This window comes from Pogoniulus pusillus, chromosome 1 (genome assembly GCF_015220805.1).
Source record: "Pogoniulus pusillus isolate bPogPus1 chromosome 1, bPogPus1.pri, whole genome shotgun sequence".
Taxonomy (NCBI): domain Eukaryota; kingdom Metazoa; phylum Chordata; class Aves; order Piciformes; family Lybiidae; genus Pogoniulus; species Pogoniulus pusillus.
Genome location: NC_087264.1, coordinates 44,414,371 through 44,427,722, shown reverse-complemented (window position 1 = coordinate 44,427,722; position 13,352 = coordinate 44,414,371). Strand labels below are relative to the sequence as shown.

Here is a 13,352-nt window from a genome sequence, read left to right as displayed (position 1 = left end):
AATGAATAGCAATAACTTAATCTTTCTTTTAGATGGCATTGGAGTCAAGAGAGACTATAAACAAGCTTTGAAGTATTTTAACTTAGCCTCCCAGGGTGGCCACATTTTGGCTTTTTATAATCTGGCTCAGATGCATGCTACTGGCACTGGAGTGATGCGGTCCTGTCACACTGCTGTTGAGGTAAGGTATTTCATTTATGAAGGTATTATCCTTAAAACTCAGTCAGCAACTGACTTTGTATGCAGTTGCTCTCAAGACTTCCACACACTATTCTTCCAGTGGGATGGGAGGAAGGTTTGGAGCGAAAGAACAAACAAAAGCCTTATGGGTTGAGATAAGGAGAGTTTGATTGAATAATACAAAGAACAACCCTGGGGGGTTTTGGGTTAGTGTTTTTTTGTTGTTGTTGTTGTTGTTGTTTGGAGAGACAGTGAGTAAGCAGGCTAGGCCAGCAGCAGAAAAAAGGCAACACCCAAGCCCAAAAACAGGAAGCATCACATGTCAGTCTGAATTCCCAAGCCCCATCATCCATTGCCCTACCCAGCCCTTATACATCAGGTATGACATCAGTATGGTATCAAATATCCATTAGCTTATTCAGCCTGGCTATCCTGACTGGTATTTCCTTCTAGCTGAAGCCTGGACAAAAGATCAAATAATACAGACTTGTAAAAGGTTGGATTTCACCACATCATCTTGTAGGGAATTTGTCTTAGTTAAGATCCATTGTTGGCTACAGAGCCAAAGCTATCAAAAGGAAAAAAATGTTGATGTGGCAAGTTTGGTTTGCTTGATTAACTTTGAAGAAAAATACAATTTAATAGTTAAAGTACTGATGTTTGCTTTGTATTGATTTTTTTTCAGATAGGAATTTGAGTGTAACAAAACTGGTATTAAGAATAATTCTGAGTAAGCATCTGAATCATGGCTTGTATTTGCGTAGTAACCACTATATTAAAGCAAGCCTGTTTTAGGCAGAGAATTCATCCATCAAGTTTTTCCTGTGCAATGTAAATATTTTGAACACATATCTGAATTTTAAAGGTTTACATCTTGCAAGACCTAATTTTTTGAAGTTCTTAAGCACTCATCTCCCCCATGTTTGTGGTTTATTTGTTTTTGTGTTTGTTTTTTTTTCTCTCTGCAGTTATTTAAGAACGTATGTGAACGGGGGCGTTGGTCTGAAAGACTGATGACTGCCTATAACAGCTATAAAGATGGTGATTCGAATTCTGCTGTGGTGCAGTATCTTCTCCTGGCAGAACAAGGCTATGAAGTGGCACAAAGCAATGCTGCTTTCATACTTGATCAGAGTAAGGAGATGAATTAGTAGTGAAAGAGTTTTTTGGAGTTGGCCTGCAGGAGCCCATTTTATAGAACGCTAGATTGCTTGAAGATAAAACTAACATAGCTCTGCTCAGGTAGAACTTCAGTAAGATTCTTGTACTCTTTCTTGTTCTTCACACTGGGAAGGAACCAGCTTTAATTTTTGCTTCTGAGGGATAGCTTCCTGGCCTGAACATTAGAATACACTTGAATTCTGACTTAAGGGTTTGAAAAATGGGATGGAGAGAAACTGCTTTAGAAACACAGTGCTGAAAAGTCTCTTCCCTGAAATTCCTGAGCACATCTGTAATTTTTTTTTAACATTTATAAAGTAGGGTTTGCATTAGATTTTGGCCTTTGCTATAAATACAGTTTCCTTTGTTCTTTATCTTGCAATGTATTTTCTTGACCCTGTTTTTCCCAAGGCTTTTCCTGGCTTTTAACTTTACTCATACTATACTTGAAGTAGGGATGAAGAGCTAGGGAGTTGGTTCCATTAGATTTGAAAAGGCTTGTTCCAGGTCTCTTACTGCAACTGGGTGATCATGGAACACTGGTACAATGGAATTACAAGTGACAAATCTTTATGAACCTCAAATCTAGAAATCTGGGTCTGTTATTACCAGCTTTTGTAACTTAATTTAAAAGTTGGCTCTTGGTGGCTGGTAGGCCTTTTTTTAAATTTGATTAGCCTTGGTTTTTAGGTGGTCAAAATAAAACAGCTTGTACTTTAGCCTTTGTCAGAGCCTGAATTGTGTGCTCTGAAGATTTGCATCTTCTGACACTCCTTAAATATGCTTCAGAGCAGGAGTCATAGAGGCACTTGGTAAGCAGTATTTGATGGTGAAATGATACAATTTGTTTCTAGTTCTTGAATGGGCAGGTATATGGAAAGACCACATAAATGAAAGGATATTTTTTTAATAGATTTCAGATTAGTTGAATCTTATTTGTGTTATGGCAAAGATTATCTCAAGTTATTAATTCATTCAGCAGACTGAATATAAGATGAGGGGAGTTTTGTGGCCTTGTGTGCATATACTGTGCTCTTGTTTAACTTACTTAATTTCCTCTCTAGAAGAAGCTAGCATTGTAGGAGAAAATGAAACCTACCCTCGAGCTTTGCTTCACTGGAACAGAGCAGCTTCTCAAGGTTTGTCTGTACCTCAGAATTCAAATCAGTTTATTTTTAGTAGAATCAGTAATGTTTGATTTCATGTTTTATATGAAGAAGGAAGGTGGGAATGCTAAACACCACCTGTTCAATGTTCTATTCTACTTAGAGTAGTTGCTGTTCTTAGTTGCACTCTTAGCTATAATGTCACTGCAATATGTTTACAGTTCTGAGCCATTCTGAGACCTTGAAGATTGAAAGGACTAAAACACACATTTACAATGCCATTCTTTGTGGAATTGTAAAACAGTAGTAAATGATCCTGTTTATACTGACTTTTCAGAACACAAATCCACTTGGAAAAATAGATACAAGGTACCCTTTAGAATGTTAGCAATTCTCAATATTTATAAGTGTAATTTCATATTCAAAGCAAGCAAAGATCACTGATGAGTAGTGCAGTCTTAATATGCAACCAACCCAGGTTTTAACTCTGGTGTTTGTGATCCTGTCCTAAAATAAACAGAACTAAACTTAACTGTTGACCATATGTGTGAGATCTCTACCTTTTCTGTGTGCATCTACATTAACGTCCAACCTCCTGGCTTTTGAATTTAAACAAGTGTATCATGCAAATGAAGCCGAAGAGTTCTGTCTGAAAAAATTTTCAGACCTACTGTGTTTTTAGTAGAACATTAGAAACTTAGAGGATGAAATGGTTAATTATCACTGAATTGCAACGAGAGACCTTATATCTTAAGTTTTTAATGCCTCCAGTTTTAGAAATAAAGCTGATGTCCTTAGTAACTATATAACAAATGGGAAGTATTCTCATAAGTGACTGTGAAGATGATACAGCTTTTCAACTGATGCCACTAAATAGCAATAAAAATGTTGGTGGGATTACTGAGGAAAAGACTTTCCTGCAAATAGACCTTGGTCATGTTTTGCATAGCTAAACCAATTTTTTTTTTTTAAAGAGGGAATTGGGGCAAAATACCTCAAACAAAACAGAGAGAAGGGAAATAGTTTGTGCAAACTGAAAAGTAATACTAAAGCCCTAATTGCATCTTCATGTGAAACTGAAAGGTTTTCTTTGCCTGGCTATTACATTTTTTGTTGTTGTTTCTTGATTTGTAGGATACACTGTTGCAAGAATTAAACTTGGAGATTACCATTTCTATGGGTTTGGTACTGATGTTGATTATGAAACTGCATTTATTCACTACCGACTTGCATCAGAGCAACAGCACAGTGCCCAAGCAATGTTTAACCTGGGCTACATGCATGAGAAAGGACTGGGCATCAAGCAGGTGAGTAAGCTGTAGGCTGATAGTCTGCTTCATTACAGTGCATTTACTAGGATTAGGTTAAGTCAATAACCACTAGTGGGCTATGGGCACTGTATAAGCACTTATGGGGATGCATCCGTTTCCTGCTATGTTCTCCAATAACAAATGGATAAGTATATCCACTTCACACTTAGCTATATGAAGAAATGAGAAACAGACAGGAAAAAACACATTTGCCTAAAACTGAAGATTAGCAAAAAGAGTGCACTATACTTGAGTAATGCTTTCAAGACTTTTTAAGTGTAATGAAACAGATGAAAATCAGTTCCAGGTTATTTTAGCACAGGTTTGCTCTTTTTCTGTGAACCACTAACTAATTTTTTCTTTGTCATGACATTTTGAAAACAAGTTCTGTACATCTCCAAGGAACAAACCATAAACATCAACGAAAATATAATTTTAAGCTATTTTTTTTCAAATTAGGCTAGGCCACAATTTCCTTTACAAACTACATTGCCTATAAGAAGGCAGTGTATCTGGTTCTCTCAGGAAGCCTATAGTGTGTTTACTGTCCATGAATTAACTAAACCTTGGGGAATCCAGCTCACTGTGTTGTCTGTGTCAAAATGCTGTAGTTGGCATTCTAATTTTAAGCATCCTGCCTTACCTTAATGTATGATTAATTCATATAATTAATGTATTAATTTAATAATGTCTTGTGGGTTACCTGAAAATGTAAGAAATTGTTTAATTTTTATTATTTTCAGTGAGCTTCAACCTTTGGGTTTGGTCTAGGCATGCACCTTTTGATTATTTTGTTACTCTGTCAAAAACCCACACTTTTCTGCTCTTCCCCTAAATTCCCAGCAAGAGATCAGAACAGTGAAGGACAACTCTTAAGTCAATGTTATTACTTTGGCAGCAGCAAGCAAGCAGCATTTGAAAACTGGCTACTGACCTAGCTGTAGAAGTGACTGTACAGTCCACAAACAGCATTGTTTCTAAATTTTGCTTCTGCCTTGTAAACATCCCAATTTAGAGCAGGTAAAAAGGTCTTTGAAAACATTACTGCATGTTCAGCTAACTGCAAAGAATTTGCAGAAAAACGAGTCCTAATGCTGTCATTTCCACAGACTAAAGCAGAAGTGGCTACACATACACTGCTGACAGGAGTACAGAGAGGCTTGCAATGAGCATAGGCAGCCTTGTGTTACACAGGTGAATAATGCTTTACTACCGTAACAGGTCCACTATGGAAGGAAGAGTTTAACTGCAAGGTAAATGGAGACAGTTAATACAGACATGGGAAAGAAGCCCTGAGAATGTCCAAGCAAGGAAATTCCACATATAATACCCATCTTAGCAAATATATTACATATCCAGAATCCCAATGTCCTAAAAGCTTACAACAGTAAGATAAAAAGATGGATATTTAGGAGTGACTATATAAGACTAAAATGCTGCTGGACTTGGATGTTCTGAACCAGGCTAAGACTGAGTGTTGAATGAAGCAAAAAATACTTGGGTTTCATTTCCCAGAATGGAGTCTGATAAATTTTGACTGCTTCTCAAAACGACTGACAGTTAAAGTAGTAACTGGTGTAGTAAGTGATGTTTACCACTGAAGCCTGTTTTCTACTAGAAGTCTGTAGAGAGAGTGTATAGTAAATGTCAGCACTGCAATATCTAATGAGTCGATGATTTGGTTTGTTAAAGAAGGGGCTGTGTGCTATTACTCTCCCCAACCTATGTCCATGTCATTTTGATTTCAAGCCCTCAAAAGTTAGGGAGAAAGATTGAATACAGCAGGCTCCACAGGTCACTGTTTGTTCTGTGGATAACTGAACATATTACTGTTTGAGGTGGGGTGTTTTTCTCAGATGGCTTTTGCCTTGCCCTCTCTTTGCTTACTGAACAATCTTTCTTACAGACAGGATTCTATGCTAGGCTTCCTGTACATAGTTTTCAGACGCACACAAGGTCAATGTGAAATATGAGCCCCTTCAGAAATCTCACATGTGCAGTATTGCACAAATTTCATAGTTTAATGTTCCAATCCTGAGCCTGCATGTCAGAATGAAGACTTGTTTCTATATGTAGCTCAAATAAGAGCAAATTTGTTTTTCTTTTAACTTTCCTACGGTGTCTTCTTAAGATTTGGCAGGCTATTTCAGTGCTATTTGTGTTTAATCTCAGACTCCTACAGTTATCACTCACTTGCCAAGACAGAGTGAAGAACATGTAGCAAGCACTTTGTTCATGTTAATTAGAAATTAAAGTGACTCGGGATCTGCTTCTGCACCAATCCTAGCACAGTACAAAGGAGCTAAGGAAATTCTTTTAAATAGTTATACAAAAGAGACTTCCCAGAGTTTAGGAGTACTCAAAGTTGTTGTATTGAATTAAAATATTAAAATGAGAGCTAGTACATCCTCATTCACATAATGTGTTGATTTTCATAATGTTATTACCACACGTGCTGTGGAATTGAGCTTTGTTTATATCAATGAGCACAAAGTCTTTATGCTATTTCACAATGAGGACAAAATTATAAAGTGAACATATGGCATGAAGTCTTGGAGATTTCTCACTAGTGTCCAACTTGGAACCCTTCCAAAGGTAAGTCTTACACAGAGCTGTCCTTCACATCACTGAGTCAACGTAGGTAGTTTGTATCCAAGTGTCTGAACATCATACAATATGCATCTGAAGTAGAGCCAAAAAAAACCCCAAACAGGGGAAGTTAAACTATTCAGGTCTGCTATCCTTTTTCCTACAGTTGCCACCTTGTCCCAGCTACCACAGAAGAGAAAACTAATCGAAGCTTTTTCTAAAGTCAGTAGCTGTTTGTGCTCCTGCTGTTGCCAAGCTGCCCTCACTAATGCATGTTATGTTTATTTTGGATAAAGAGTAGAATCTAATTCGGGAGCGTGTGCAGAAATGGCTAAAAATTACACTGTACAGCAGGCATCCTGTAGCATAACTGGAAGGAGTTGCCCCTGTGTACTCTTTTGTGGCTTGTGGGTTTTTTTCAGCATGTTGTGTGGTGTTGGAACTGCTAGGGTATACTAGAGTTACTTAAATATGTGAATAATGAATACATTAATCTTTTTGTGAGCTTCAAATCTGGCATTAGTTACAACAGCTTCATCCTCGAATCAAAGCTTCCATTTACTTGTCATCTCTCAGCAAATGGGAAGTCTTAAGGAATAGCTTTCATATAACTTCACCAAAAAAGATGTATTCAAGCAGAAGTATACAGTAACTTACAGGAAAAAGCTCTATGTTTTTTGGGCAGATGTTTCAAGTTCTTTAAAACTGAGCTTTGTATTTGTATTTCCTTGACTTTAGGATATTCATCTTGCAAAACGATTCTATGACATGGCAGCTGAAGCAAGCCCAGATGCTCAAGTTCCAGTTTTCCTAGCACTTTGCAAGCTTGGAGTCATTTATTCCTTGCAGTATGTACGAGAAATCAATGTAAGTAATTCAGAATTTCAAGAAAAGACAACGAATGTGTTAAACATTTTCTAAAAGATTAAATTTTGGTCTTGCTTAAGTAGGAGTCTTACTTGAGCCTTCTGAAAACTTGAAAGATGCATTTCATGTTGCTTTGTATTAAGAAAGTTACTGATGCAGTGATTCCTAATTTTTTTTTTTCCATGCAATTGTGTGAAACTGACATGTGCAAAGTCTGAGCTGCTCTTGTGCTGTTTTTCCCTTGAGGAGAATTTTCCTAACCTGTTTGACTGTTCTTATCCATGACCATCTGCTGTCAGAGTTAAGCAGATGCTTACAGTGACATAATTGCTGTTTAGGAGAGGAAAAAGCCCCACACATTTTTGTAGTGCTGATTCTCATACTATTTTATATTCAGCTGTAACAAACTAGGGTTGTGTTTAATTTCTATGGGGGAGAAATGGTAGTTGCATTTTAAAAGTGTAGCTATAGCACAGAGACTCTGCTGAATAATAGCACTGAAAAAAAAGTCTGGAATTTAGGTGGTCTTTTTCATGTAGTGTCCAAAATATGTCTCAGAATTGTAACATTTTACTGACTTTTGGATTACTTAATAAATTCAAATTATGTGGAAATTATTACCACTTACAGCAAATACAAGTTCAGGGAATTCAGACAAGTTTGACAAAATTTAATAGCTTCAAATCTGGGCATTTTCAGGAGGGGACAGCCAGAGTACTCAAAATCAATTGAGTAAATAGCCATGTAGCTCTCACAGAAGCTAGTAAGCAGAGCAGAGATATTTCAAGTTTTAAGTCTACTGATGCAGACTTAAGTTGATAATGACCCTATGGCACAATCAGAAACCATAATGAAGCAGTGTGTCTGTTAGGTAGTACTTAATGCAAATGGGAGTCTGATAAAAAGGCAGTTCAGAACTAGCAGAAAGTCACTTTAACTTGCCTGTGCATAAATCTCGGCGCTGTACCACAGGTATCCTGAGGCTTAATATTATGTCATTCATAATAGTCTGGTGATGGCTTCCAATTTGGATTAACCAGTTTACCACCTCTGTGTATGTGGTACTTAGTTCTCTTTAAGAGTACTAGCATGGATACATACCTCATTCCGATTTAACTTGTGCATTTTTATGTGCCACATGCAAAAGCAACAAAGTTATGTGTCAAGAACCTTCAAACCTTCATCTTTAGAATGGAAAACAGACTAGCTCACCCTATACAGTATGAGTCAATCTTACTGGCATTTAGTTTTGGAAGTAAAGACTATCACTGATAATACCATTTCTTTCAGAGAGGAAAAGAGCTACTGAAGTTAGATGTTTGAACATGAAAAGCATTACAAGTCAAATCTGAAGTCTAAGTAACTTCCTGTTCTTGATCTTGGACATGATGTGTACTTTTTGTTTCTCAGATAAGGGAGATATTCTCACATATTGATATGGACCAGCTACTGGGGCCTGAGTGGGACCTTTACCTTATGACCATCATCGCCTTGCTGCTGGGAACAATTATAGCTTACAGACAAAGGCAACATCAGGCAATTCCCAGACCAGCAGGACTGCGGCCAGCTGTGCCTCAACAAGAACCACCACCAGAGCATCAACCACCACAATAGCAACAAGAGCCTCGTTGAAAGAACTGATTTTTTTTCCTAAAGGAACAATTTTCATTATGATTTAGGACTCTGGATCAATGGTCCCTCCCCCAAAAGAGGCGCATAAAGGTTGAAAAAAAAAAAAGTTTGAAAGCTGCTTAGAATGATGCCTTTTTTTCAGGGATAAGAAAATTCTTTTGAAACTGATTTGAATGTTATTTCAGTGCCAATGGAATAACACTGGCTTTTTTTTCATGGAAACACAACAGTGCTACTACAAAAATGTTGCCTGCTGTACCTAATTCTTCTCTATTCAGAGTCCTTTTCATCTCTTATCAGAAGGCTAGCATTGGAAGGTTTTTGCCTGCTTGATAGTAGTTGCCCTATATAAAAATGATAACAACGACTTTATGGCCAATTTAAGTCCAGAAGCTGAACTATATTCAAACTCTAAAAAGACTAGAGCTACATGAACTTACATTCTGATCTGCATCCTAAGTATTTCTACAGTCCTTATAATTTGTTAGTGTTTCTTACACTTCAGTCTTTTCTCCTGTCTTAGATGGTTTAACATGGATCATTTATAAAATCTGTAAAACTAAGACAGCAACATGCCCCTCTCAATTTGTGCTTCTTTGACTATTTTCTTCCATTCCCCTTAGACTAGATGTTTCTCAGCAGACAGGATGTAGCCCAGGAGGTGAGGCAGACTGGGACAGACTTGAGTCTGTACAGCTCATCAGTTGAAAACTATCCACACAGTGCACAGATATATCCCTCTAAAACTTTGTTGGAGCCTGTTTACTCTGCAACACTTTGTGATGTTAAAACAAAAAGATTGTGTTCCAAAGTTACTTAAACTTAACTTTTACAAAGAAGCTGGACTGCAGTAACCACCAGTATTACTATGGACACTGAAGAAAGAACAGAGACAGAAATTTCAGTGAGTTAGCTTGTTTGCTTTAGAGGTGTAAGTTCTGTTCTTGATTTTCAACAATCCAGTAACTGATCTGCACTTGAAGAAGGAAACCTGTGATATCTCATGCACCTGTTTAATACATCTATAAAAAAGGGCCCCCACAATGCATATCCCATACAAAAGGGCGTGGGCTTATGCTAGTGATGCTGCTTCAAGATTTGTCTGACTGATTAAAAATCTCACAGGTTACAGCAGTACTCTGATAGTTGCCAATCTCTTGTACCTGGCGTACACAAGACAGTCATAGTAACATCTCTGGCTGTGCCATCTTGAGGATGGTAACAACATGCTGGTAACAACAAAACCCAAAGAGAAAGAAGACGAATGGATTATGGCTTGTCGCCACCAGGTCAGTACAAAAGCCTTTTAATGAGTGTGGACTGATGTTTTTAGACTGCAAGAGGAATCTTCTTTTAGTAATGATTTTCATTCAACTATGATTTCAGGATTTTCAGAAGAGAAGCAACAAGGTAGTGATTTAGAGGCAAGATAAGTTTCTGTTCTTATTTACCAGTGGCAATTAAATATTTGTTTCTGTACTAGCATTAAACCCTTCGAATATACTGTCTTAAAGCTGAATGAAATACGAATGAGGAGGCTTTAGCTAATTTCTGGCAAAAGCTGTTGTGTTTAAAGGGTTAAGAGCTTCTTTCATGCAAAACCTTTTTCTAGTGGATTGGCAGCAACATATCAACATGCTGAATTGAGCCTCTTGGTATGGTTTCATACTTAGTATATTTGTAAAGAGATTTGCACAGTGTATCTGGTTTGGGAAAGAAGATAAGCAATCCACTCTTGTAAACTGAAATGTCATGGATGACTGGTATTAAAATATAGGTAGAACTCAGTGCTTTAAAATGCTTGTGCTGGTTATGTGAAGACAATTCTTTCATTTCAGTTTGGAGAATTGCAGCATGTGATAAAGGAGTGTTTTGTTCAATCTTAATCATTGTTAGCAGATGGAACAGTATTGGACTTAAGAAATGTAGAGTCTAAAATGTACAGCACTCCCCAGCTGCATTTCTAAGGTATCTGTGACTTTGCAACACTCCCTCTGGAGTATTTTTGCCTCTGTCACTTAATAGCTCTTTTTAGCTTGGCATGAATAAATTCAAGATTGTTGAAAATGTTTTTCAGTTAAAATACCATAGTTCATTGGTATTGGTCTTTTAGGATGTTTAACAGTTTTGTTACTGCATTATTAAAATGTTTTAATTGTTTGATCTATTAGAACTAAATTCTAAAAGCTCTATCCTGTTTGCATGAGAATCTCTCAGCATTGCTGCTATGTGACCATCTTATAGCTGACTTTCTCTGAACCTGATGCATTTTTATACCCCAAAAAATCAGAACAAAGCAACTGAAGATCAGCAAGTTATTCCACTTTAAAGAACTGCTTTTTGAAGAAGCAATAAGGAAATCTTTCTCCTGCTTTCTTCCCTTCCACCAAATTGCTGCCACTAATTTTTTTTCAGATGGCATTCATTTGAATAAAGTGGTAGTCATAAAAAGGAACTTACCATAAATGATAACAAGTTAACTCAGGGATGAAAAAAATTAGTAGGTTTTCTAAATCAGTTGTCTACAACACAACTTAAGTTTTTGACAATCCCTTCCTACTTTGTTCTGAAATGTGTTTTGAGGGAAGTATACTTAACTCTTACTAGCAATATGTTTCTTGTTCTGCACTCAGTTCGTCAAGCAGATTTTCTTTCCCGAAGGAGCTGAGTTGCTCACTTTACTGCAGTGAGGTACTGTTGTCTTTTGGTAGCACACTCATTGTCTTGCAGTTTATATGCAGGAGTATTTTGAAATTTGATTTAAGAGAAGCCTTTATAGGTATTTTCAGTATGCTTTGAATGGAAAACTTGTATTAATTGGTGGTGGTGATGTAGAGCAGAGCCTGCCTATTTGACCTTTTCAGGCACATGCTCTTTTCTCCCTGCATGGAGAGTAGTGAAACTACAGAGCAGTAATTCTTGTCAGTGGGAGTTTTATATGTAGGAAAACTGTGGAAAGGTATGGGGGGAAAACATTGTTCTGCATCTCAAATTATTAATCAAACACACTAGCTGTTCTTGCTGGTTGAAACAATGAACTGTTGAGAAACAAGATTCTAGTTCATCATTCCAAAACTTTTTCCAGAGCTGTCTTTTGAAAGTTTTTCTTTGCTTGATACTGTCCCCTGTGGGACAATGTATAAGAGGATAAAGCCTTTGGTACAAACATCCCAATGAACCTCTTGTGACACAGTTTTACTCATTCTTCTTTTCAGTTATCTTCCATAAGTTAGCTGCTCTTGTCAGAGTAAACAAAACCAAAACACTATCAAATGTTATTCTTTTGGGAGAACATTAAAACCTTGGTTGTGAAAGGACTTTTAAGACTATGCATTATTTAGTTTCCACCTATTGTATGCTACATTTGGCCTGTGAAAGGAGAGCACACCTTTTCAAGTTGCTTCCATTTTAGATAGGCAACAATGAACTGAATTCTATTTTTGTTTCAGAGACTTAAACTAAAAACTTAGTTTGAACTACTGCAAATGCATATGGCATATAGGGACTGTTGGGGAAACTCTTTGTTTTTATCAGCTGCAGTTCTTTAAAGGGTCTCGTAGGAGTTTTGTAAATTTATTTTGTATTTAAAATCAGTATAAAGGTTGGTCAAATGTAATATAATTGTGTAAACAAATTCTGTTAATAGAAAGATGTACAGATTCATTTTGTACTGTATCTTTAATCTTGTGAAATAAAGATACCACCTGTGTGGTTACTCTCAGTGTTCACAATGGTCATAACAGAGAATGTCAGTTGTTAGTGATATGCACTGATACATGCCACTGCTAAATGCATCATCCCTTCCTCTAAGGGTATGCACATTTCTTTCATCTCTATTCCTATTTAAAAAAATAATTAGTTGAGGAGCATAGAAAGGGGAATATAAATTTATGCATTGTGTGTTCAGCTGCGCTAGAAACTTGCCCTGTGTGTGTGAGAGAGAGAGCTTTTGGTGTATACTGTACCTGTACCGTGTGACTTGAGGCTAGTGCTCGGTAACTTTGAGATCACTGGTTCATTTTCAGTACTAATACAGAGATAAAACAAATGCTGGGTGAGCTGAAAATTTTGTTGCTTTTCAGGGCTTTTTTGATCCACTCTTCCCTTTTAGGCTCCACTGGGTTGAGACTCTGAGTCCTCCCTTTTAAATGTATTATGTTGGTTTGCTTTCCAATGAACCCATTAATTTGGAAATCAAACTTAGGGTAAGTAGACTGAGGAAGCGGCTATAGAAACAGCCGTGGGAAGTTATTTCGAGGCTTCCCTCATGTTTTGTTACTCCCAGTAGCACATGTTGCTGATTGGAAACAAAATAGCTGGTACTAAAACAGCCTCCAGCTTAGTGAGGCTATCCCTCACCTTCCCAAGGAGCTTGTGTGCTTACATTTCTTATTTCTGTTACCCAACTTTTTGGGCCTTCCACGTAACAGAGGTTGCAGTTATAAATTTTTGACGATAAATTGTATTTCTTCAGTTCAGCTGTCAGGCATTTTGCAGATTACTTTTT

At 37.1% G+C, this 13,352-nt stretch overlaps 1 protein-coding gene across 1 annotated transcript in view; it reads left to right on the top strand.

The window, feature by feature from the left end:
- SEL1L (SEL1L adaptor subunit of SYVN1 ubiquitin ligase) overlaps nt 1-12,576 on the top strand; it is a 35,445-nt gene extending 22,869 nt beyond the window's left edge. Inside the window, exons 16-21 of the mRNA XM_064151192.1 lie at nt 33-181; nt 1,149-1,314; nt 2,406-2,480; nt 3,582-3,754; nt 7,085-7,213; nt 8,624-12,576. Coding sequence (XP_064007262.1) covers nt 33-181; nt 1,149-1,314; nt 2,406-2,480; nt 3,582-3,754; nt 7,085-7,213; nt 8,624-8,827 — 896 coding nt within the window. The 3' untranslated portion in view covers nt 8,828-12,576. The remainder of the gene's footprint in view (nt 1-32; nt 182-1,148; nt 1,315-2,405; nt 2,481-3,581; nt 3,755-7,084; nt 7,214-8,623) is intronic.
- Nucleotides 12,577-13,352: the final 776 nt, after the last annotated feature.